The sequence below is a fragment of the Crinia signifera genome, chromosome 5, assembly GCF_055691185.1.
Source record: "Crinia signifera chromosome 5, ASM5569118v1, whole genome shotgun sequence".
NCBI classification, from domain to species: domain Eukaryota; kingdom Metazoa; phylum Chordata; class Amphibia; order Anura; family Myobatrachidae; genus Crinia; species Crinia signifera.
In genome coordinates, this window is record NC_139221.1 from 21080505 (window position 1) to 21106980 (window position 26476).

At 47.5% G+C, this 26476-nt stretch overlaps 1 protein-coding gene across 1 annotated transcript in view; it reads right to left on the bottom strand.

Annotated features, from left to right (window-relative positions):
* The window catches only part of SNTB1 (syntrophin beta 1), a 114036-nt gene that overhangs the window by 39022 nt on the left and 48538 nt on the right, over positions 1-26476 (bottom strand). Inside the window, exon 2 of the mRNA XM_083186747.1 lies at positions 13789-14005. Within this exon, the coding sequence (XP_083042873.1) occupies positions 13789-14005 (217 nt within the window). The remainder of the gene's footprint in view (positions 1-13788; positions 14006-26476) is intronic.

Below are 26476 nucleotides of genomic sequence, written 5' to 3' on the forward strand. Positions count from 1 at the left end.
ACTTCTAATTCTTTGGTCAACCTTACGTCCTCAGTGCTGCAGAGCGTCCTATACCATTACTCGCTCTTTGGCCATTTACGGCACTTAGGGGCAGATGTATCAAGCCTGGAGATAAACTGGAGATAACATAGAAGATAAAGCACCAGCCAATCAACTGTGTTTGAAATATGACAGTTGGGATTTGATTGGCTGGTGCGTTATCTCCTTCCACTTTATCTCCAGTTTATCTCTTCTTCAGGCTTAATACATCTGCCCCTTAATTCCTTCCTATATCCTTGACTTCCTGTCACTCCTCACTCTCTTCACTCTTCCCCTGGCTATTGCCTTGGCTCTATGGGGACGGTTCAGACCCGCTCAGTGTGAGTCGAATTCGCTACCACGTCTGATGTGGTAGCGTGAATATGAGCATGTACAGATCTCCGAAGGGAACGTCTTGGATGAGTTTCATTCACTTCAGGGGGTGGGAAGGGGGCGCACACACGGGACCACCCAGCGTTTCATGGGCTGCCCACAAAAATGTTGGGCATGCCCTAAGAAATGCTGGACGTGCCCCTACAAACGCTGGAGTGTCGATGCCTGCTTCTGGGGGGGCAGCTGGCGTAACATAACGTAACATAACATAACAAATCAGGTTCCCTCACACCCTTCTAACGTGTTTCTCTGCAGTGATCTCCCTCCACTAGTCTCCACTGGTCTGTAAGATCTAACAGGCAGGGCCCTCGTCCTTATTCCTCTCTCCCAGCACTATTGCAGTGTGTAGGGTCTGTGATCCTTTCTGTACCCCAGGGCACTGAGCATTGTGATATCACTATTACCCTCACAATGGACCTTATTCTAGTTGACTCGCAAGACTGCGTCTACGCTGCCTTGCAAGTCCACCAAACGCTGCCCTGCGAATGCCAGGGCGGCAGCCCCCATTCGCATGCCGTGCTCGTTCGCCCGGCTTGCTAATGGATGTTTTACATAAACATCCATTCGCAGGCCAGGGGGAAACTGTGTATGGTCCGTTTGTACTCCTTAATACTGGACTGGTGGTGTCACACTGGCATTTTGCCCTGTACTGCACTATTTGGTGGTTCCACCTGCAGACAATAATAATCACCTGAGGGGACAATTGGTAGATTTGGCTAGCTACACTTTATTGTAGTTCATCTATATAAAGTCCCAAACATCCTAATTATTTAAAAATCGCAGTGAAAACACAGGGAGATGTATCCGGTCTTGGGATGGGATACACGAACCTCAAAAATGCGGTCAAACCCGTATACTATTGGGCTGCTGCGATGTGCCAGTATGTACCAGACAGACAGTGACGAGCTCAGCCAACCCCTGCATATCCGCAGGCCTGTGGGCTCACATGTGCAGTAGGACTACCAGGTCATAAACCAGGTAGTCCTCACAATGAACATGACCGATCCTATCCTTTGCGCGTTCAGTCGCATTGATTCATGCGCACAGCAGTAATAAATGCCTCTATGCATGCGATAAGGATTAGGGTGTAACTCGTGCAATATGTGTATTTATTTATTTACAGTTTCCGATATAGCACAGCAGATTCCATTGCACTTTACAATTGGACGCAGCTGGTGTCCCCTTAGTCACGTAGATTGTGCCCGTAGCACAAAATGCCATAGACGACTACTTTACATTCCTCTTTCTGGAAAGACATTCTTTCTCCCCTCCCTGTTATGTCATTGAAGAATCCAAGTGAGGAACCCATTCATATATACACAGCAGAGACAGATATACAAATGCCCGCGGTTCAGGTTCAGACCATGGGTTAGCAGAACTAAACTGCTTTGGAACATCAGTAATCCTGCTCAGAATATTAAGTAAACGAACAATGAAACTTCTCCTTCTCATTCCTTCCTAAGTAAACGCTTTCCAGTGTCCTGTTGCTGAACCCCCCTCACCCCCCAAAAATGTCTGCTCTGGGTCCCTGTAGTATCTGCTAGTTGTCAGGGGTTCTGCTCGTCTTCAGCGGATGCCCTACCGCCGGGCTACGGTGCTGGAGGTGGCCGCTGTTTGCACCTTCCCTACTTCATACTATTGAAAACAGCCCTACCAAAATGGCCGCTACCTCATCTAGCATCATTAATAACGGTCTCCCCTGAGGCAGTGGCCATTTTGGGAGAGACATCTCTCCCACAGCGCTGCTCCTGCTGCACTGACAGCAGCATGACTGCCTGGGACAGTTCTCCCCACAGTACCCCCAGCGCCCCCAAGCCACCATGGGGTCTGTTGCTATGCGACTGCTGCATACCCTCCAACATGACCCATTCCATTAGGTACAAAATGCTCTGTTCCTGGACTTCCTGCCAGTGGCAGTTACCGAGCTGGGGCTCCAGCACAGTCCAACATTCAAAGAGGGGGGTCACATCAACTGTCAGTGAGTCCAGGACAGTGATGTTTGGAGTGGCATTAGGTGTGGCTCCCCCTTTTAAATATTTGACTGTGCTGCAGCCCCAACTCTGTAACTGCCACCGGCAGGGAAGTCCAGGAACAGAGCATTTTGTACCTAATGGAATGGGTCATGTTGGAGGGTATGCTGCTGCAGGGAAGATAGGTCACAGACCTGCTTTTATGGTAATGCTAACAGCCAGTGTCACCGACACCTCCCACACAGTCCCCGCGGTTACTGGAGTCCACTCCAATGGCTATGGTAGGGACAGGCAAACCGTTGGGTAGAAGGGGCTATCTGTGTATCAGCTCCCATGGGCTTGTTCTGCTTTCGGATCATGTGTAGTGCAGGACTTTCCTTCCGGCCTTCTCACTTGGAACTGAAAGTCCAGAAACAAAGAGTAAAGACCTCCGGGGCCAATAGGCCAGTACCTTTGGGCCACAAAGCTCTTACACAGTGTTCATTCTAGCACCCGCCATATTTGAAAACCCGTGCAGTTCCTCTTCCCTGCTTGGGGTGTCGCTGTCTGCTGTGGTGTTTCTAGCACAGGTGTGGTTTGCAATATCAGTGCTGATATACAGACCACACTGTGCTAGAAGCACTACAGCAGACAGCGACACCCCAGGCATGGAGGAGGAACTGCATGGGTTTTCAAATATGGCGGGTACTAGAATGAACACTATTACAGTAAGGGCCAGATGTACTAAGCTTGAAAAGTGATAAAAGGGAGAGTGATAAACCACCAGCCAATCAGCTCCTGTTATGTTACAGACTGGGTTTGAAAAATGACAGATAGGAGCTCCATTTTATCACTTTACAAGGCTTACCGCATCTGGCCCTAAATGAGGAATGGCTGTACTAACGGCTGCTTGCCCCACACAAACAAAATCCATTTTCCCTAAATGTACTGTGTAGTGAGTGATGTCCTCCTGCAGCGCTGACAGGTGTTTCCCCTATGCACACACTAGGAGACTGCTACTAACCTAATTTCCCAAGCAAATCTGCAGGCTAAGCTGTATTTCCCAAACATAATTACGCCGATAAATCTGTGGTAATAATATAGCGGTGACCTACGCAAAAGGTGGCCATCTTGTGATGCTGGGCGTATATAAGACAGCAGTAAATCCTGTGTATTTCCTGGTGCACATATAAGACCGCATTCAGAGTTGGAGGTAGATGTGAGTTGCAGCTAGTTATGGATGCACTTCTACCGTTTATTTAGTGCATGTCCATTCTATATGCACTTCTAGGGAGCAAGATGGCCGCCATTAAGTCAAGTACAGTATGAATTTGTTAGTGGGACTTGGCTTTCACTAAAACCCTGCAAGATGATGTAGCTCCCATTCCCAATTACAGGACTTTCTTTGGGCTGCATCCACTCTGTGGAATTCTGTTCCATGCACAATAAGATTCTCCTCCAGTCTCCAAACCTACAAGCGTTCCCTGAAAACTCACCTCTTCAGGCAAGCTTATCAAATTCCAGAACTGCCCACATATCCTTCATAAACCTTTCCTATCCAATAACATCCCCACAGTCCACACATATCCACACTCTATAACACCTATCTTTGTGTATCAATGCCTGTTTCCCTATAGATTGTAGGCTTGCGAGCAGGGCCCTCATACCTTTTGACTGTAAATACCCAGTTTTCTATATCACTATCTCCATTTAGCGCAACAGAATTATTATAGCGTGATGGAATAAGCCGTTCTAGATATTCTATTGCTCCCATTCACTTTCCGCTCAGAGAGGATTTACATGTCTGTAATTCATTAATTTGTATTTCCCTCCAGCTACCGCCGATGCCTGTATGAAGCCCAGCAGTCCGAGCGATGGTGCCAGTCTCTGCAGTGCAAACAAAGAGGGGTTCTAAAGGTTCCATATAACTGTGTAGTATTATAGATGCGTCATTTGCTAGGATACAGGTGGAGTCTCCCTTATCCTAAATGCTCGGGACCAGAAGAATTTAGCATAACGGATTATTCCATATTTCAGAATATTTGTACATTTCAATGATGTATCTCGAGGTATCTTGCATTTATGTTATATAAACATATCAACCACATGAAATACACACAAATATATTTCATTTGTGCATAAAACAAGGTTTCAAAACATGAAACAAAAGTATATGTTCTATCTCAAGTACTGAATATGAATGCCAAGCAATCATTTTCTTGCCCATATTTAGTGCCAGTTACATATCATGTCCTCAGTAGTGCCAGTTACAGATGTACCTAGTAGTGCCAGTTACATATCATGTCCCCAGTAGTACCATTTACATATCATGTCCCCAGTAGTGCCAGATACATATCATGTCCCCAGTAGTGCCAGTTACATATCATGTCCCCAGTAGTGCCAGTTACAACTGTACATAGTAGTGCCAGTTACATATCATGTCCTCAGTAGTGCCAGTTACAGATGTACCTAGTAGTGCCAGTTACACATCATGTCCTCAGTAGTGCCAGTTACACATCATGTCCCCATTAGTGCCAGTTACACATCATGTCCCCACTAGTGCCAGTTACATATCATGTCCCCAGTAGTGCCAGTTACATATCATGTCCCCAGTAGTGCCAGTTACATATCATGTCCCCAGTAGTGCCAGTTACATATCATGTCCCCAGTAGTGCCAGTTACATATCATGTCCTCAGTAGTGCCAGTTACATATCATGTCCTCAGTAGTGCCGTTACATATCATGTCCTCAGTAGTGCTGTTACATATCATGTCCCCCAGTAGTGCCGTTACATATCATGTCCCCCAGTAGTGCCAGTTACATATCATGTCCTCAGTAGTGCCAGTTACATATCATGTCCTTAGTAGTGCCAGTTACATATCATGTCCCCAGTAGTGCCAGTTACATATCATGTCCTCAGTAGTGCCAGTTACATATCATGTCCTCAGCAGTGCCAGTTACATATCATGTCCTCAGTAGTGCCAGTTACATATCATGTCCTCAGTAGTGCCAGTTACATATCATGTCCCCCAGTAGTGCCAGTTACATATCATGTCCTCAGCAGTGCCAGTTACATATCATGTCCTCAGCAGTGCCAGTTACATATCATGTCCTCAGCAGTGCCAGTTACATATCATGTCCTCAGTAGTGCCAGTTACATATCATGTCCTCAGTAGTGCCAGTTACATATCATGTCCTCAGTAGTGCCAGTTACATATCATGTCCTCAGTAGTGCCAGTTACATATCATGTCCTCAGTAGTGCCAGTTACATATCATGTCCCCAGTAGTGCCAGTTACATATCATGTCCTCAGTAGTGCCAGTTACATATCATGTCCTCAGTAGTGCCAGTTACATATCATGTCCTCAGTAGTGCCAGTTACATATCATGTCCTCAGTAGTGCAGTTACATATCATGTCCTCAGTAGTGCCAGTTACATATCATGTCCCCAGTAGTGCCAGTTACATATCATGTCCTCAGTAGTGCCAGTTACATATCATGTCCTCAGCAGTGCCAGTTACATATCATGTCCTCAGTAGTGCCAGTTACATATCATGTCCTCAGTAGTGCCAGTTACATATCATGTCCTCAGTAGTGCCAGTTACATATCATGTCCTCAGTAGTGCCAGTTACATATCATGTCCTCAGTAGTGCCAGTTACATATCATGTCCCCAGTAGTGCCAGTTACATATCATGTCCTCAGTAGTGCCAGTTACATATCATGTCCTCAGTAGTGCCAGTTACATATCATGTCCTCAGTAGTGCCAGTTACATATCATGTCCTCAGTAGTGCAGTTACATATCATGTCCTCAGTAGTGCCAGTTACATATCATGTCCCCAGTAGTGCCAGTTACATATCATGTCCTCAGTAGTGCCAGTTACATATCATGTCCCCAGTAGTGCCAGTTACATATCATGTCCTCAGTAGTGCCAGTTACATATCATGTCCCCAGTAGTGCCAGTTACATATCATGTCCTCAGTAGTGCTGTTACAGATGACCCTAGTAGTGCCAGTTACATATTATGTCCTCAGTAGTGCCAGTTACATATCATGTCCCCAGTAGTGCCAGTTACATATCATGTCCCCAGTAGTGCCAGTTACATATCATGTCACCAGTAGTGCCAGTTACATATCATGTCCTCAGTAGTGCCAGTTACATATCATGTCCCCAGTAGTGCCAGTTACATATCATGTCCTCAGTAGTGCTGTTACAGATGACCCTAGTAGTGCCAGTTACATATTATGTCCTCAGTAGTGCCAGTTACATATCATGTCCCCAGTAGTGCCAGTTACATATCATGTCCCCAGTAGTGCCAGTTACATATCATGTCCCCAGTATTGCCAGTTACATATCATGTCCTCAGTAGTGCCAGTTACATATCATGTCCCCAGTAGTGCCAGTTACATATCATGTCCTCAGTAGTGCTGTTATAGATGACCCTAGTAGTGCTTTTAACAAGAATTTTTTTTTTTCACTTTCTGGAATGTATGGTTCTCGGAATAATTTGGATAACGGATATTTGGATAAGGGATACTCAACCTGTGGGTGCCGGACGGCTCCCCGACAGTCGGGTTTCCGACAGTCATTACTCTGACGTCGGAATCCTCACTGCTCCCTCGTGGAGGTCCACGACCCCCATAGAGGGAGAATAAAATAGGTGGCGAGCGCAGCATGGCGAGTGCAGCAAGCCCGCAAGGGGCTTAATTGCGCTCCTCCCACTGTGCAGCCGGGATTCCGACGTCTGAGTAATGACTGTCGGAATCCCGACTGTCGGTGTGTTATACCACACCCCAACCTGTACTAGCTATTCTCTCTCTTTCCCACCATTCTCATCCTCCCCCTTCTCGCTCTCCATCATCTCCTCAAACCCGTTCTTTCCCCTTCTAGCCCCTTCTACTCTCCCACTTCCTACCCTGTTTTCCCTCCATTTTCTTCTTTTTTTTTACCCCCTTCTATCTCTCCCCCTCTTTCAGTTTCTCTCACACCCCCCCCCCCGTTCTCTCTCTTTCTACCCCCTTCTATCTCTTCCAGTTCCCTCCCCACCCCCATTTTCTCTCCTTCCCACTTCTCCCCCATTCTCTCTCCTTCTACACTATCTCTCCGTATTCCCACCCTGTTCTTTTCCCCTCTCCTCGCATTTTCTCTTCCTACCATTTCCCCCATTCTCTCCTCTAACCACTCTCACGCTCCCTTCTTCCTCCATCCCATTCTCTCTCTCTCTTTCAATCCTTCTCCCCTAATTCTGTCCATCTCCCCCCATCCTTCTCCCACCCCCATTCACTCTCCCTGTCCACTTTCTCTCTCTTCCCTCTTCTTCCCTACCACTCTCTGTCCTTTTTCCCGATTCCCTCTATGTTCCCCGTTCTCTCTCTTCCCTGACCCTGTCCCATTCTCTCTCCCCCTCATCCCCGTTTTCTCTCGCCTTCCATTTTCCTTGATGGCAAAAGAGAGAAGAGACTTGGGGACAGATGTATCAAGCTTCAAAAAGTAATAAAATGCAGAGTGATACACAGCCAGATAATAAGCCCCTAACTGCCCTTCTACAGGCTGGGTTTGAAAAATGACAGGTTGGAGCTGATTGGCTGGTTGTTTATCACTCTTTGCAGCTGGATAGATGGGATGGTAATTAGCGCTGAAGAAGGAGACAAGTGAGTTTATCTGAAAAGTAACAGTAAAGACTAAGGGCGGGATGTACTAAGCAGCGGCAGTACAACCCACCGCCCATTGCTCCGACGCTCACATGTACTAATGCAATCCCCGCAGCAGCCTGGACTTCCTCATTTCCGACAGGGAGGTCTAACTGCACATGCGCAGAGAAGCTGGAGGCAGCGGGGCATGCTGGGAGGGATCCATGTCAGACCCCTCACATAGCCAATAGGCTAGAGCGGACGTAACCCGCCCAGCGGAGCCCCACCGGGAAAGGAGTTTGTGCATTTCAAAATGGAAAGATGCTCCAAGCCTTAATGTGTGTACACATGGTGAGATTGCTTTGCGTTTCAATCCCGAATCGTTTGCAGTATCACAGTATATGAAATGACAGAGGATTATCGGTTGCTGCTGGAAAAGACTCCACTTCGTCTCTCGCCAAGGCATCTCCCTTAAATTATGTTCCCTACTCAGTTTGCGAAGGGAAGGCAAAACGTACGGATGTATTGGGTCCTTCAGCGCCAAGAGCTACCAACTGTAGAATCGCAGTGATGGTGTGAAGGGGGTGGGTTTAAATGTCACGAATCGCAGGCATTTTGAAATTTTTGGGGAGGAGCCTATTGATGTCACAGTCCGGTCACTGCCCCCCCTCCCCCAACTCTCTGAACTTCCCCCAGAGATCCTGGATATGCTGTAGAGTCCCTTTCATACATCCTGGGGGGTGCCAAGGGTTTCCCAGAAAAATTACTTTAATAAATGCACCCCTAAAAAAGAAGCACATCCCCAGTAACAATAGTATTATTGAGAGAACAGTACCAGTCTTTCTCTGACATAGACCCTTGTTCTCAGTCGTCTGCCGGTGCCGGCCTGATTATAGGTAGTACATTGCACTTTAGCTCCAGTACATTTAATGCATTTGGCAAAACCGTATTTGGCGCAGCAGCCAGACATCTGAGCTATTTATGTCCTCCTGGATTTCCTTAAATGCTCTGCAAACACACAATGCTTGTTCTGTTTATCGGCAGCGAGGTCAGTGAGCCTTGTTTGGAACATCTGGGGACCAGCTGCATGTAAGGAAACTGCCAGGTACATGTCTACATCACAGCTGCCGCAACAGGCAGCCTGATGCTAAATATAGGAGAAGATTATATACAGTTCGGCTGTCACTTCCCAGCCGGAGAACGTTTTCACAACCTACTACAATGCAGTGCAGTGATTTACATGGACGGCCCACGTGAAATACTCCTACCAGGTTACTGGGTGACCTAGTGCGGGTGCACGTTCCTGGTTGCGGGTTCTTAACCTTTTTTTTTTAGGGGGGGGGGGGGGGGGGGCAGGATTCAATCGATGTATCTGGGTCTCACAGGGGCTTTTTGATTACCAAGCGGTGATCACATTGATGTTTGTATATCATAGCCTATTGCAGCAATGAAAAATCTGTTATCACCGGAATTTATCAATGAAATCTTGGCAAGGCACCCAAGCGGTACCCAGCAGTCTCTACAGAAGCGGTACAGGCCTATTTTCCAGTGCGTTGCATGTTAACCTTCTCAACCATGACCGCTTGAAACTGAAAACCAATACTTGCCCCCTGATGCTACCCTTCCCATTTTCGGAAGCAGTGCTTTAATGTGTTGGAAATATTTGTGTACGGGCTGTAGCAGAGTTTGTGGCCACATCAGTGGATGCTTTGCAACTACAATCAGCCTATTTACTTAACCTGTGGAGTGGTTTTATTGAAGATAAAGAAAGTTACAACTGTACTCACTGTTACACACACTGGTAGATGGAGCGAAACTTGAGGGAGGTGTCATACACCAGACGGTTAGTGTATTATAGGTACCGGGTACCGCTAAGCAGGATGCTTGATCAGCATCAAAACAGAAGGAATTTGCAGGTCTCACTGGAGCTAAGTAGACTACTGTCTACCACCGTGACACACTCTCACAGCTCCAAAATGGCTTTGCACATGCTCAGTCTTGGCGGCCATCTTGGTACAGGGAATGAAGTCCCCCTGAAGAAGTAGCAACATGGAATTTAAACAGTAGCACTCTCCACTCTTAACACTCGGAAACTGCTTCTTACAATAGCAGGAGCGAGTCAGGGACAGAATCCTCATCTCTGTGACATCATAGCCAAGCGCCACACTCTCCTTCCAACACAGACATGGAGCATCAGAAGCCAGTATCCTGTCTAATGTAGGATGCTGCCAGCTGCCCTTCCTCCATGTGAGCAGCTGCCAGTGTATTACAATTAGAAACACAGAGGAAGTCTTCTGGACTCCCAGGAGAGGCAGCTACCTCCCAAGTGAAGTGGGCGGAGTGGACTGTGAAGATGCAATTTGTGTCATGAAGGCCACACCCCTGATTCGTGATGACACTATTTGAATGGTCATGGCCCCTCACAACATGTGACATCATGTTATCCGGAACAGGAGCATCCATGTGGCTTGGCACCTTTTTCAAGCTGCAGGGAGGAGATACAGGTCCCCCCACCAGCAGGAAGAGGTGTCACGGGGACTAAGACAAATATGGTGACTTATAGACACTAAGGGGGGTATTCAATGTCAGGGGCATGCAGCCGAGCCCCTGTCCCATTCTCGCTTTGCTCGACTTGAGCTCGGCGGTCGGGATTCAATGTCCCGGCTGCTGAGCGTCGAGAAGGGGGGCGTGGCCGCGAGTTGAGGACGGAAATAGACTATCTCCGGCAGGGAGCTCGCCTATTTCCGGCTTTTCTCGGCAGAACGAGCCCGGCAGCTTGTGATGTTGGGCTCATTCTGCCGAGAATCCCTGTTCAGCGCTGTCGGGGAAGACAGCATGGAATAGGGCCCCGCAGCCATCTCCCCCGTCGGGAGATGGCTGCGGGAGCACGACCAACATTGAATACCCCCCTAAAGGTGAGATTTATTAGGATGAGAGATTCAGAAAGTGAGAGATTTGGGAAGAAATCTCCTGTTTTTTTAAAGTGGCAATCATTCACACTGCAAAACCAGTTTGATTCTGAAGTGTAAATGATTGCCGCTTTAAAAAAACTGGAGATTTCTTCTCAAATCTCTCACTTTCTGAATCTCTCATCCTATTAAATCTCATCCTAAGTTTGGGTCACTGGACCATAGTTATTTTTCAGAGATCCATTTACACTGAGCCATCACCTGGGTTAACATGGCAATAACCCGGGTTATTGCGGCAGCGGAACAGCGGTATAACTAACAGAATGATGAACAGAGGAACGCACAGGGGACCACAGCTGCACCTTCCATCCAATGACAGAATATACTTTGAAAAGAAAAGAGAAATCTTTTACATTTTCCTTGAGGTCCTGTGCACGTTAAACATCTTCTTTGTATGATTTATGCTCATTCCAGACACTCAGATTAAAATAGCTCCTGCAGAAGAATGCTAAGTAAATCACACTGGCGTGTGTGTGGGGCCGGGGACCATTTTAATAAAAAAAAAAAAAAGAGAATTGGCCGCATAGAGAGAACAGAATATTTTAGCAATGTTAATCTAACTCATGCTGGTTTACTCTCAGGAGTCTCTGGGTATTATTAAGTAGGTCAAGGTAATTACCAGTGCAGCAGTGTTTACCTCTGTTTTATAATAAAAGTGTCATATGCCGGGGATTGGAGACAAGACCAGTCCCTGGAAGGTAAGGTATTAGGTAGCATGGCAAGGGAGCGTCTGCCATGTGCCAGGATGGCCGCTTCCATGCTTTCGCCCGGCTTAGTGTTTAAACATCAAGATTGAAAAATGAAACAATTTAAAGGATATAAATGAACAAAACAATGTATACAAAAATAAAAGCCCAACACGACACAGAGGGGCTCATTCGTCGCTACTGTCTGGAGGTTATGAGCCCCAAAAGGGGTGTGGCTTGCTGACGCAACTTAGTTACACATCTCTGGGCAGCAGTGTGAAGGTGTCCCAGCATCTGGCGGCAGTTGGTGACCAGCGGCGCGGTGTGAGGTCCCATCGCTCCCACTAAGGATGGTATTGCTGAAGTTTATCCTACTCTCCTGGAAGTTGAGGGAGACCCCAGAATTTTGGGTAGTCCCACCCGCCACACACACACACACACACACACACACGGAATAATAGCTGCATCTCCTGCACCCCACCCGCACCCTAGTAAAGTGGGAAGGATTAAGAGAGTACACAGGTAATCTTATTGCCGAATGGAGGGGATGGAGCTAAATGATGCTTGGCATGTTTTCCAGCAAGCGACAAACAGGCTTCACAATAAGGTTACACTCCAGACAATGCTAATGTAATCCCCACCTTCCCCTGCCTACTGCCCAGCCACTAAAAGGCATTGGAAACTCTGACCCTCTGCTCTGGACAACCATATAACAGGAACTAACAGGTGTTGTTAATTAGCAGACAGTGATTCCCCATAGATTTTAGGAAAACCCGGACTGGATCTCTTTAGCCCTGCTGCTGATACTACTCTAAATCCTGGACTGGATCGCATTAGACCTTGCTGCTCTAAATCCTGGACTGGATCACATTAGACCTTGTTGCTCTAAATCCTGGACAGGATCTCATTAGACGTTCCTGCTCTAAATCCTGGACTGGATCTTCCACATTCACTTCATGGTGAAAGTATGCTGTCCCTGTCACACTATATATACACATATATATATATATATATATATATATATATAAAAAAAAAAAATAGAAAAAAACACTGTTCTGTTGGAATCGTCTGTTATACCTTTGCCAGAAATATAATATGACAACATCCATAATTAGGACATAAACCAAGGCTCAAAGATGCAGAAAAACGGAATTAAAAAACCCACTGAACCATCTTCCCTATAATAATGTCCTTCTGTACTAGTCGCTGATGCCTTAGCATGTAATGATTTATAATCCGCGCCGCACTGATGTCTGTACCAGCACAAGGTCTGACCTCGGAATGCAAATAGCCACCTTCTCATGTCTGCAGTGATTTACTATTACTGGTTCCTCTATGGTTCCTAAATCCACGCGGCGTTCAGCTTAATGAATTGTTATAAGGAGGGTTATTAGCATTTAGAAGTTCCAATCCCAGGCTGGTGCATGTTTATTTATTATGTATATTCTTAAATACTTGAATTTACTGGATGTGGATCCAGAAGGAACCTGAAGCCGCAATCCACATACTATAGATACGCAGATATAATTAGAGATGTTGGGGGAAATTTACTAAAGCTTCTAAAAATGAAACGAGGTGATGTTTCCCATAGCAACTAGATTCTGTCAATGTCTATGAATGCAGAAAAAAATACTCTGTATTACCCGTACTTTCCACTGTAGCCCTGTAAATAAATAAAATGTAGTTGCATTTAGCTTCCCATTGCCATCGTAATGAACCTTTCAATGAACAAAAAAGCTTGGTATCTGCACAAAGCATATGTGTTACCTAGAAGACTGCAAGGAATCATTCAGCAAGTGATTTATGCACAGCCTCAGACTGAATGTGAGATAGAGAAGAACCACACTCTTAAGCAGTACTGCAAATGCCTGAAGGTGAAGATAAATAGCATGATGGACAGATACAGGACGCACAAGGCTGTTACCTAGAAGACCGCAAGCTACTAATTCAGAGAAAGCACGGGAATTGAATTCCATGATGTCAGTAAACAAGTAAATACAGCTTTGTAATAAGGATCTACTGATCTCCATGATGTAGGCATGTGGTCCTTTTCATTCATTTACCTTTTTTCATGTCAACCTTTTGCACGTTGACCTAGACACAGTAGACCTATCAACGAGATACCGTTAGGGGTATATTTACCTGTTTTCTGGATCAGGAACAGTCAGGCTCTTTGTGACGAAGCACATCCTGAGTGGGATGCTCTTCGTGTCTCCGTGGACGGGCAGGGAGATCGGCGACGGCGGACAAGCTGATGGATTCCCCAACCGCGGCGACTCAGGAGGCGGAGTCTCCCAGCCTATTTCTGAGACAGGTGATCCCTTCTTGACATAAGGAGTGGCCTCCCGCATGTACTTCACTGCAAAGGAAAGAAAAGGAAATTAATATATATTTATATCCATATACTGTACAAATATATTCACCATCAAACATCCTCTATAGAGTTCTCTCGCTTAGGGAATTGAAATTACGGGTCTACAAGCCGTATCTGGCCGGGGTTGGAAAATCGGTGGCTTAATACGCAAGTCCTTGTTTGTTCCTGGGGTGAACGACTTCAAAGGGCTCTTTTTATCTGCTGCATGTTATGAATTCTTCATTTATTAGGAAATAGCTTCTGCAATATGATCAAAAGAAACATGGAACTAGTGGCAAGGGTGGCGAGACGGGGAATGGGAGCGCGAGAGGATTTTATTCTATGAAAAGGTTCCTAATGTCACGTCACCGCCTGTCCCAGCTTTACAGAATGTGATCAATATTTATATCCTGAATCGTGTATTAATGTGCACTGAGGGGAAATGTATCAAGCTTTGGAAAGATTTAAAAAGGAACATTTGTCCATGCAATGCCACAGAGGGATGCGGTCAGCATCCTGGTGGACGGGATACCGGGACTCACAATACAGGCGCTTGCTTCCCGAACAGCATCAAAAATCGGTAGCGGAATACCAATTATGACATTGATGAGGATGCCACCGTCAGAATCCTGATGTTGGCACCGTGATATTAAGTATGTGGGTTGCGTTAGTGTTTGCCTAAGGGTGGGGAGTCTTAGTGCGGTATTGAATCCCCGCCACTATTTCCGACAGGGGATATAGCTATAGCGGCGGCTGCCTATTCACTGCTGCCATTTCCGGCAGCATTGTATGTAGAATTCGACAAAACTTGTCCAACTTTAAAACCAGTCAGATCCGTTTTGTCGAAAATGGCCATGAGTTGTTGAATTCACGTTCGGATCTGGACAATCCACGGCCCTTTTTGCCACTCAAAAGACAGAATATTGAATCCCGCTTGTCGATAAACTGTCGAGCTGGGCAAAAACGGGGCAGGATTCTGACTTTTGGAACGTTCTGACACTCAGAATCCAGGATTTAATACACCCCTTAAGGTTAGGCTGCACGAGGGGGCAAAGGTTAGGGTATGACTGCAGGGAGGGAGGCTGCCAGGGGCTGGCAAGCTGAAGTGAGTAAATAGTGACCCATTTGAGCAATCAGGGCTAAACCTGACCATAACGAGTGAGATGTGTGTAATAAGGAAGCAACAATTGAATATTTCCCTGCAATCTCCTGTTTCTTTAGATTGGGGGAGTGCATAGGCAAACGCAAGGGGGGGTTTCTGGTTGCCCAGAAACCCCCTCCTCTTGGCAAGTGCCTTAAATTGTGACAATAGCATTGGTATATAATCTGATCAATAGAGCTGCCACCACATCATGCAGTGTAAGGGACAGAGCGGAGCTGCTGCACATGCCGAGTGTACCAGCTTCTTCTACCACATTTACTGTGTGTGTGGATCTGAGCCCTCAAACATCGCAATGGACCAGAGAGCAGCTGCCAGGAAGAAGAGACAGGAGCCTTACCAAGAGGTGGGAGATTGTGAGCTTAGAAAGTGCAGCACTGGTTCTATTATGTTTGTGTATTTATTTATTATATATGTTTAACCTTTTTCCTGACCACTTATCTCATTTAAATATTTGAAACAGCCGATACTATAGACCATCTGTACTGTTACATATTAATACTGTACTCCATACAGTATCCAGTGTATAAAAAGACCAATTTTCGGGGCTGTTACCGCTTCCCCAGACTTGCGTACTTGCTCCAATGCCACGCAGAGTGGGAGATTATGGGTTACATTTGGAAAACCACCCTCTAAAAATCCTGCGTTTGCCACTGGAGTGGGGGGTGATAAACAATTCAATTCCCCTCTTATGTTAACGCCCACAGCCAATAAGAGGAGAGGACATGGGTGTGATTGACAGGAGGGCCAATCTTGGTGCATTTTCTACGGGAGCAAACAAAACACCTATGCTCATGGGTAGTCTGATCCACCAGGTACAGTAACTGACCTTCTAATAGAGGAACAATGTTATAACAGTATATACAGTCAACAGCATGTTGGTCGACAGTCAATACCATTAGGTTGACATGCATTTAGGACGACATGGTTTAGGTCGACAGTCAAAATGGGTTTTTCCCATTTTTTTGTCCCAAATGTCGACACAGTTGACATGGACACTGAAACGTAGCACCGCGTCTGCTCGCTACGCTCGGCACACTATTTTATTCTCCCACCATGCCCTAGTGGATGGTAGTGTATGAAATACACATGTCGGCTCAAAAGAAAAACGTGAAAAACCCTATTTCGACCTTTTGACCTAATGATCCTGTTGACCTAATGACCCCGTCAACCAAAATGCATGTCGGCGTTAATAGTGTCGACCTAATTACTGTTGACCAACATACCGGTTACCCTATGACCGTATCCCACAAGGACACAGTCCTGAACGTGTTGTCTAGAAGAGGGAGTTTCGGGGCCTACCAGGAATTTCCCCTGTACCCAGTGAGTCAGTCTGACCCTGCATACAATGTGCTAGCTGAATACAATAAATATATATATATAAAAAAAGCAAGTTTTTATAGGACAAAACCAGCAAATGGTATACAGGCGTTAAGCGCCATGTAATTATAGGGAGGTTGTACTTCAGTGTTACACTAACAGACTATGGGCCAGATTCTCTAAGCTTCAAAAGTGATAAAATGGAGAGTGATAAACAGCCAGCCAATCAGCTCCTGCCTGACATTTTTCAAACACAGTCTGTGACATGGCAGGTAGGAGCTGATTGGCTGGCTGTTTATCACTCTCCATTATCACTTTTGAAGCTTAGAGAATCTGGCCTTATAAATGGTCAAAGACAGAGTCTAAATCTTGATTTAAAATTCCAACTGTATGAAGTAACCCGGAAATGATATTAATCAGTTACTGCCGACACACAGTGACTGGATGCTGCAGTGCGCTCAGAGTGCCTGTGTCATCAGATGCTTCGCGTTATTGCTGCATGTCCCCACCCAGGATACATGTCTGCCATCCGGGGAGTCCAGGAGGTCTCTGGGTAATGTATTACTGTAAAATGTTAATATGAATAGATAATAGCGACCATCATAGAGGTAATGACTAACTCTCTTGCTTAGTTCTGTGGAATAATGAAGTTTACAATGAACTTTATTCAGTTTTGAACACAGTCACAGGCCAAGATCTTTCTTCCCACGGGTATGGATCATTAGGTCACCACAATGTTGGTTCACAGTCATTAGGTCAACACCATTTAGGTAGACATGCAGGAAGGTCGACATGGGTTCGGTCAACAGTCAAAAGGTCGACATGGACACTAAAACGTAGCACTGCGTCCCCTCGCATAGCTCGCTGTGCTCGGCACACTATTTTATTCTCCCACCACGCGCTAGTGGATGGTAGGGCATGAATTACCGCCTGTCGGCACATGTCGGATGTCGACCTTTTGACTGTCGACCTAGACTTATGTCGAGCAGCATGCTGGGGACCCAATGACCGTATCCCCTTCAAACATCATGGATGAGACTGAAAAGCTTCAATGATAAACGGTACTCTCTTGGCCAATCAGAAGCCTGCTTAGGTCCTGTCCCGCAACGTCCATTTGTTCCCACAGCCTCTACTCTTCTCCTGCGCACACCTGAGGGTCTTCGCCACCCTGTCCACTTACAAAACTAGCCGTTTGCTAGACCTTAACTCACGCAGAATCGCCTACATTCACCACTGCAACACCTCTATCTGGTCTTCCCTTATATTGATTACTTAATTAACCTTTCAAACTAGAAAATGCAGGGACCCACCCGGGAATATGGCCAAGGAATCATGCCGGGCCATTCCCGGGTTGGCCCCTTTCACACCAGTCCCTGCATTTTCTGGTGTGTGAAGGGGGCAGGAAGGAGGCGGAAAGGAGGCCCGTAGGAGGTGGGGAGGAGGTGGGCAGTCGGCGGAGGTGGGCAGAAGGTGGTGAGAATACTCGCCCCGGTTGCTTGTCCTCTGTGCAGGCCGGGGATCCACACAGGTGGTGGCGCAAATGATGGGACAGCCGGTGGATGAAGATGACGCAGCTCTCACCACCACCGGAGAGCTGCGTCATCTTCATCTGCCACCTGTACCATCATTTTCACCCGCCGCCTGTGTGGATCCCTGGCCAAACAGGACACCGAGGACCGGCAACCTGGGTAAATATACCCTACCCCATTCACACCAGCCAGTAGTCCGGGAAGGACCCGGGACCTGCTCCGTAGCAGGGTTGGATGGCCGGCAAATTAGCCCGGTAATTTGTCCCTGGAACCTTTCACACCAGCGCTAGTCGCGGGTTGTTCCGTGACCCAACCCGGGAATTTAGGCTGGTGTGAAAGGGGTATTACTGACACCAATCTAATGCATTCTACTAACATAATATTTGCCTACTCTCCTGGACAGTCTGTAAGGCTGCCATACTTTGAGGAGTTCTCCAAGGATTTTGTGACAGCAACCCTCCCTTCCAGACACCAATCCACTTTCACAATGAAGTGGCCGGGGAAGGGTCGCAATGATCCACTCGGCTGCGAAATGGGTCATTAATGCCCAAACTGTATCAGGACATTATGAGGTGCAACATGGATCCAGATCTGAGTCTCTCATCTACACTCAGTGCCCGCTCCCACTCCCAGTTATAGGAGATCGGAGTCTCTCATCCACACGCAGTGCCTGCTCCCACTACAAGTTATAGGAGATCTGAGTCTCTCATCCACACTCAGTGCCCGCTCCCACTCCCAGTTATAGGAGATCTGAGTCTCTCATCCACACTCAGTGCCTGCTCCCACTACCAGTTGTAGGAGATCGGAGTCTCTCATCCAAACTCAGTGCCCGCTCCCACTACAAGTTATAGGAGATCAGAGTCTCTCATCCACACTCAGTGCCCGCTCCCACTACAAGTTATAGGAGATCGGAGTCTCTCATCCACACGCAGTGCCCGCTCCCACTACAAGTTATAGGAGATCGGAGTCTCTCATCCACACTCAGTGCCTGCTCCCACTACAAGTTATAGGAGATCTGAGTCTCTCATCCACACTCAGTGCCCGCTCCCACTCCCAGTTATAGGAGATCTGAGTCTCTCATCCACACTCAGTGCCTGCTCCCACTACCAGTTGTAGGAGATCGGAGTCTCTCATCCAAACTCAGTGCCCGCTCCCACTACAAGTTATAGGAGATCAGAGTCTCTCATCCACACTCAGTGCCCGCTCCCACTACAAGTTATAGGAGATCAGAGTCTCTCATCCACACTCAGTGCCTGCTCCCACTCCCAGTTATAGGAGATCAGAGTCTCTCATCCACACTCAGTGCCTGCTCCCACTACAAGTTATAGGAGATCAGAGTCTCTCATCCGCACTCAGTGCCTGCTCCCACTACAAGTTATAGGAGATCGGAGTCTCTCATCCAAACTCAGTGCCCGCTCCCACTACAAGTTATAGGAGATCGGAGTCTCTCATCCACACTCAGTGCCCGCTCCCACTACAAGTTATAGGAGATCGGAGTCTCTCATCCACACTCAGTGCCCGCTCCCACTACAAGTTATGGGAGATCAGAGTCTCTCATCCACACTCAGTGGCCGCTCCCACTACAAGTTATAGGAGATCAGAGTCTCTCATCCACACTCAGTGCCCGCTCCCACTACAAGTTATAGGAGATCGGAGTCTCTCATCCACACTCAGTGCCCGCTCCCACTACCAGTTGTAGGAGATCGGAGTCTCTCATCCACACTCAGTGCCCGCTCCCACTACAAGTTATAGGAGATCGGAGTCTCTCATCCACACTCAGTGCCCGCTCCCACTACAAGTTATAGGAGATCGGAGTCTCTCATCCACACTCAGTGCCTGCTCCCACTCCTAGTTATAGGAGATCTGAGTCTCTCATCCACACTCAGTGCCTGCTCCCACTATCAGTTATAGGAGATCTGAGTCTCTCATCCACACTCAGTGCCTGCTCCCACTATCAGTTATAGGAGATCTGAGTCTCTCATCCAGACTCAATGCCTGCTCCCACTCGCAGTTATAGGAGATCTGAGTCTTTCGTTTACACTCAGTGCCTGCTCCCACTCCCAGTTATAGGAGATCAGTCTCTCTCATCCACACTCAGTGCCTGCTCCCACTCCCAGTTATAGGAGATCTGAGTCTCTTATCCACACTCAGGCCCTTATTCTGATCTGATTGCAGTACAAATTTGTTTGGAAAATGGGCAAAACCATGTGCACTGCAGGTGGGGCAGATGTAACACGTGCAGAGAGAGTTAGATTTGTGTGCGTTATTTTGTTTCTGTGCAGGGTAAATACTGGCTGCATTATTTTTACACTGCAATTTAGATTTCAGTTTCAACACACCCCAGCCAAATTTAACTCTATCTGCACTGGTTACATCTGCCCCAGCTGCAGTGCACATGGTTTTGCCCATTTTCCAAACAAATCTGTACTGAATTCAGATCACAATAAGGGCCTCAGTGCCTGCTCCCAAGTTACCGTGCAGGACTTTTTTCGGCCTACATCCAGACTTTTCAATACTGATGGTGCGGATTAACTAAATGTTAATAAACACATATGATGAACAACTTGACACGATTGGCTGGCGATTTAAATTACAGCGATTCCTAGTCCAACCCCCATAACTACAGATTAAGTAACCAGAAAAAAAAAGACATTTGCGTTGGTTACGGGTTAAATTCAATAAGGTTAGAAAAAAATATTGATATTTTCTGTAGTAATAGCTGCAATTGCAATAAGTTGAGTTATTTGGAGCAGACTTTTATCAAATCAATCAGGAGGGATTTTCTCCAGTGTTTTCTGCTTCTCTATAAATGTCACCAAACATGGGACAAAAGACGTTGTGTTGTACAGGAGATATTTCTGTGCTCGTCCCAGAACTCTGCAGAGAAAATAACCCGGATTCATCTGCTTCAGTACAATGATGTCAGCAGTAAATTAATTGGTTAAATATGGACTTTGTGCGCAGAAAGAATGGCATAATTGAGGCTGCTCGCAGAAAGTGCACGGTTGGGTACATCGTCAGACTAATGACCCGAGACAGCTGTATGGGAAAACAAGAGCGCAACAGGACAAAGCACAACGCGGATATGATGAAGTGCGCAACATTCCCTTCGCTCTATTCCTGATACACAGTACAACTGTAACGCACTGCATCGGAACATAATAAGGGGTTAAGCTACTAAGGGCTCCTCCAGACCGTATAACGCATGCGACCGGGCTTTTTCAAGCATATGCTTCCCGACGAATACGAGGCAGGCACTGACATCATGTGACGTCATGTGACATCATGCACAGATCAGTGAGATCTGTGCAGGGTTCTATCAAAAAAAGTGTGTTAAAGTTAAAATTAAAAATGGAGTGCCCCCTCCCCCCCCAAGCATAACCAGCCCCAAATATGGGGGGGAAATAGTGGGGAGCCCCTGTACTTAAGAAACTAGCGCTGGGTTCTTGGACCGATCCAGGTTTAAAAAATATGGGGGGACACAACCATACCATATTTTGGAACTAGCCCCGGGCCCCAACAGCCAGCAGTGTTTTTATACAAGGTCGAACCATGACTACCGTGGCTGATTACAAACAATCAGCCCACCATCCACAGCCCAGGGGTGCTGGGGACAGCGCAGGGTTTTAGACCTGGACGGGTGAAACCTTGGGGGGGACCCCTTTATTGGGGGGATCCCCACTCCCCTAGGTACCCTGTCCAAGGCTGAAACCCGGGGTTGTCCCCAGCACCCCTGGGCTTTGGATGGTTTACTGATTGTTTTGGTGTAAAAAAAAGAATTAAAAAAAGAATAAAAAAAAGAATAAAAAAAAATAAAAAAATTGGTATTCACAATAGAACTACAAGTCACAGAAAGCCTCCCCGCATGCTGGGACTTTGAGAACGACAAGTCCCAGCATGTGGGGATCTAAAGGGCCTGCTTAGACCTGTAGTTCTATGGTGAAAACAATGTAAAAAAAAAAAAGACACAGAAAAGTATAACTGGTACTTGTGAGTTATCCGGACGCCCGATTTCAAAATCGGGTCGGATCGGGCACATCGCATCGCATCGCATGCGACCATCGGATGCGATGCGATGCGATGCGATGACCCGATTTTTCCATAGGAATCAATGTTAAAATGGACTGAGTCCATTTTAACATGGAATTCAATGGGAAAAAGGGGTCCTTTTCATACCCCTACTATCCAAGTGGGCATGGAGTTGGATATAAACCTGTGGCGAGCGTAGCGAGCCACCGAGCCCGAAGCGTGGCGAGCGTAGCGAGCCCCGCGAGGGGACACGGAATACCGTCCCCTCGCGGGGCTCGCTTCGCTCGCCACGCTTCGGGCTCGGTGGCTCGCTACGCTCGCCACAGGTTTATATCCAACTCCATGCCCACTTGGATAGTAGGGGTATGAAAAGGACCCCTTTTTCCATAGGAATCATTTTAACATTGATTCCTATGGAAAAATCGGGTCATCGCATCCGATGGTCGCATGCGATGCGATGCGATGCGATATCGCATCGCATCGTATCTGATTGTATGCCTTAACTTAAGGCATACAATCAAAAAATCGGGCGTCCAGATAACTCACAAGTACCGTATAACTTTTATATAAACACACACACACTTACTTACTGACAGCTACTCTGTCAGTCACTTCATTGGTTACCTGTATTCTACCGTATTCAATACAAAATTATTTTACTTACACACAAAGCCATAAACCAAACTACACCAACATACATACTTCTCTTATCTCAAAATATCATCCAACACGACCTCTACGCTCCTCCCAAGATCTGCGTCTCTCATCTACACTCATTACTCGCTCCCATTCCCGACTGCAGGACTTTCTCCGGGCTGCACCCACTCTGTGGAATGCCCTCCCAAGCACAAAGAGACTCTCCTCCAGTCTCCAAACCTATAAGCGTTCCCTGAAGACTCATCTCTTCAGGCAAGCTTATCAAATTCCAGAACCAGTCACAGAACCTTGCATTCTGGTGGAATTGATGCAATAAAGAATACAGTATCTATCCTTACGTATCAATGCCTATTTCCCTATAGATTGTAAGCTTGCGAGCAGGACCCTTCTACATATTGACTGTCTGTAAATACCCTGTTTGTTGTATCACTGTCTCCTTTGTAAAGTGCAACGGAATATGCTGCGGTATATAAGAAACTGTTAATAAATAAATAATACTTACCCTATTGGAGGGTGACATGGATACAGTAAGTTAGTGTGTACTGTGTATTTGTGTGGGTATTAAAGTTATATATACCTGTTTATGTGTCTCTTTTTTTAACATTGTTTTCACAGTAGAACTGCAAGCAAACCGGAAACACATTTTTATTTACCTGGCCAATACAGCGGATTCTGAATCCATCCATATTCTGTAACTATAAATTTAAAAATAATTGTCGTGATATCTGTTTAATTATAAAAACTGAGTTACTATTAAAATTTTTGCTGCCAATTTAATACACATTAGCCGGTAACCTTAGTTCCTCTACAAGAGGCAGAGGCACTCAGTAAATATCACACTTTGACTATACTTTTAACACAATTGTCACTTGTGAACTTCTAAACACAAGCGGCCGCTTCTCTTGTCCTCTACACATCCACCCACATTCCACACACCCTCCAAGCTGTAAACACAAGACTCAGAACTTCTGGATACAGATTTTAAGTTTTCTTGTCTTTGATATTCTGATTGAAATACTGTATAATACGGAGGCTGGAGAATGGCTCAGATGCACTAAGCTTCAAAAGTGATAAAATGGAGAGTGATAAACAGCCAGCCAATCAGCTCCTACCTGCCATGTCACAGACTGTGTTTGAAAAATGTCAGGTAGGAGCTGATTGGCTGGCTGTTTATCACTCTCCATTTTATCACTTTTGAAGCTTAGTGCTTCTGGCCCAATTAAGCTGTGGGTTTGGGATGGAAGTGTGGTCTTCTCACTGTATTAAGATCGTTTAAGTGGAATTTGACATTAAGGCCACCTTGGCGTTAGCATCCAGGTTAGTTGGAAAGTATCATTGCTGATTAGGGTGTACCGGGGGTTTTGGTGCACTGGGATTAGCAATTAGCTGGCATACAGGAAGATCGGTTGTGATGCAGAGACGCCCACAGATCCGTATGTCGATGGTTCTAGCGAATATAAGCCAGCAGCCCGTACACAGAACCAAATTTGCGGATCTTTGCGGGTGATTTGGAGTTGAATCTTGGAATACAGTAACCACTAGAGGGCATAGCATACAATGCGGTTTCTGATTTCTTCAAAGTTGTTTAACCCTTTGAGTGCCAAGTGAATTTGTCAAAATAGGTAAAAAAATTGCCAAGAAATTTTTTTTATTCATCCCAATGACCTTATATTTCCTGTATACGATAGGTTTACAGTATACAGGAAATATAAGCTTTGTTCCACAACCGTTTTTATTTGAATTTATATAACAAATACTAGGTGATTCATCGCGCCCTACGGGCGCTCTTCACACCGGCGTAAGGGGCTACGCCCCTTAATTTGTGAACATTTGTATTGTGAGAAATATGGTTAGAATTGTATGAAAGATGCCCTGTATTGCAGCTTCTGGCAGTGGGTGAGGGTCCAGCGTGGCAGCACAGGAGTACCGGACGGTGGCCCTGAGTCAGTGTCTCCTCCTACTGGGTGGGAGTTAGGGTGCATGAGAGAAGGAGGCTGGGATATGAGGCATGATAGGGGTATGTGGGCAACACAGCGTCAGCGATTACCCAGTGGTGGAAGTTACGGTTCAGGAGAGCAGGAAGCTGGGTAGTGATAGGGGTGTGTGGGCATACGGGGGACTAAAGAGGGTGGTGGACACTGTGCAGCTTCTGCCAGTGGGTGAGGGTCCAGCGTGGCAGCACAGAAATACAGGAGTCAGTGTCTCCTCCGACTGGGTGGGAGTTAGGGTGCATGAGAGCAGGAGGCTGGGCGGTAAAGCATGATAGGGGAATGTGGGCAACACAGGGTGAGCGGGTCTCCACTGGCGGAAGTTACGGGGCAGGAGAACAGGAGGCAGGGCAGTGTCCTCCCACATTGATGGCAAAAGTATTCAACATCGGCCATAAACCATCGATTATTTGAAAATCATTGATGGTCGATGGGCATCCCTAGAACTGGAGGAGGGTGGGGGACAGTATGCAGCTCCCGGCAGTGGGTGAGCGTCTCCTCCCACTGGGAGGGAGTGAGCGTGCATGAGAGCAGGAGGCTGTATAATAGTGGTATGTGGGCAAGACATTGATAAAAGTTGTGGCGCTGGTGCAGAGGGCAGTTGGGAAACCTGCAGTGCGGCAGCCAGGGCCGGATTTCCCACCTAGGGGCGGTACCTGCTTGTGGTGGTACAGGATCCCCCATTGTCACGGGGGTACGTAAAATGCGGAAGCGGGGGCCGCGGTGGTCCGCTGGGGGGTGGAATTGCCGGAAGGGGGTCTGGGGGCTCTGCAAATTGCGGGAGGGGGGGTGGTGTGTGGGGATCCGCGGTTAGAGGGAGGGGGCGGGGGTCCGCAAATCGTGGGCAGGGGCGCGGGGGGGCTTGAATCGTGGGAAGGGTGGTCCGCAAATTGCGGGAGGGGGGTTGTCGGGTTAGTGAATTGCGGGAGGGGGGGTTGCGGAGGTCCGTGAATTGCGGGAGGGGCGCGTGGGGTGCCGTGAGTCAAGGGGGGGTGGTGCGGGGGTCCGTGAATCACGGGAGGGGTCATGAATCGCAGGAGGGGGGGTTGTGGGGGGGCTGCGAATCGCAGGAGGGGGGGTGTGGGGGGTTGCCGTGAATTGCATGAGGGGGGCGTTAATCAAGGGAGGGTGGGCGCAGGGGGGTGGTGCGGGGGTCCGTGAATCGCGGGAGGGGGCATGAATCGCGGAAGGGGGGTTCGTGGGGGGTTCCGAATCGCAGGAAGGGGGGTATGGGGTGTGCCGTGAATTGCGTGAGGGGGGGGCATGAATCGCGGGAGGGGGGGTCCCCGAATGTGTGAATTACGGGGCGGTGGCAAATCGCGAGAGGTGCCGAGGGAGCCCGCAAATCGCGGGAGGGGGGCGCTACGGGGGGTTTCGTGAATCGCGGGAGGGGGGGTCGTGGGGGGTTGCGAATCGCAGGAAGGGGGGTGTGGGGGGTGCCGTGAATTGCGTGAGGGGGGCATGAATCGCGGTAGGTGGGGTCCCCGAATGTGTGAATTAGGGGGCGGTCGCAAATCGCGAGAAGTGCCGAGAGGGCCCGCAAATCGCGGGAGGGGGGCGCTACGGGGGGTTCCGTGAATCGCGGGAGGGGGCGGCGCGAATTGCGGGAGGGGGGTCGCAAATCACAGTAGGGGGGGGGTGCCGTGAATCGCGGGAGGGGTCGCTGGGGTCCCGCGATTTGCGGGAGGGTCGCGGGGGTCCCGCGTTTCGCAGGAAGGGGGTGGTCGCGGAGGTCCAGCGAATCGCGGGAGGGGGTGGTCGGGTCTGGGACGGATATTAGACAGCACTTACATCG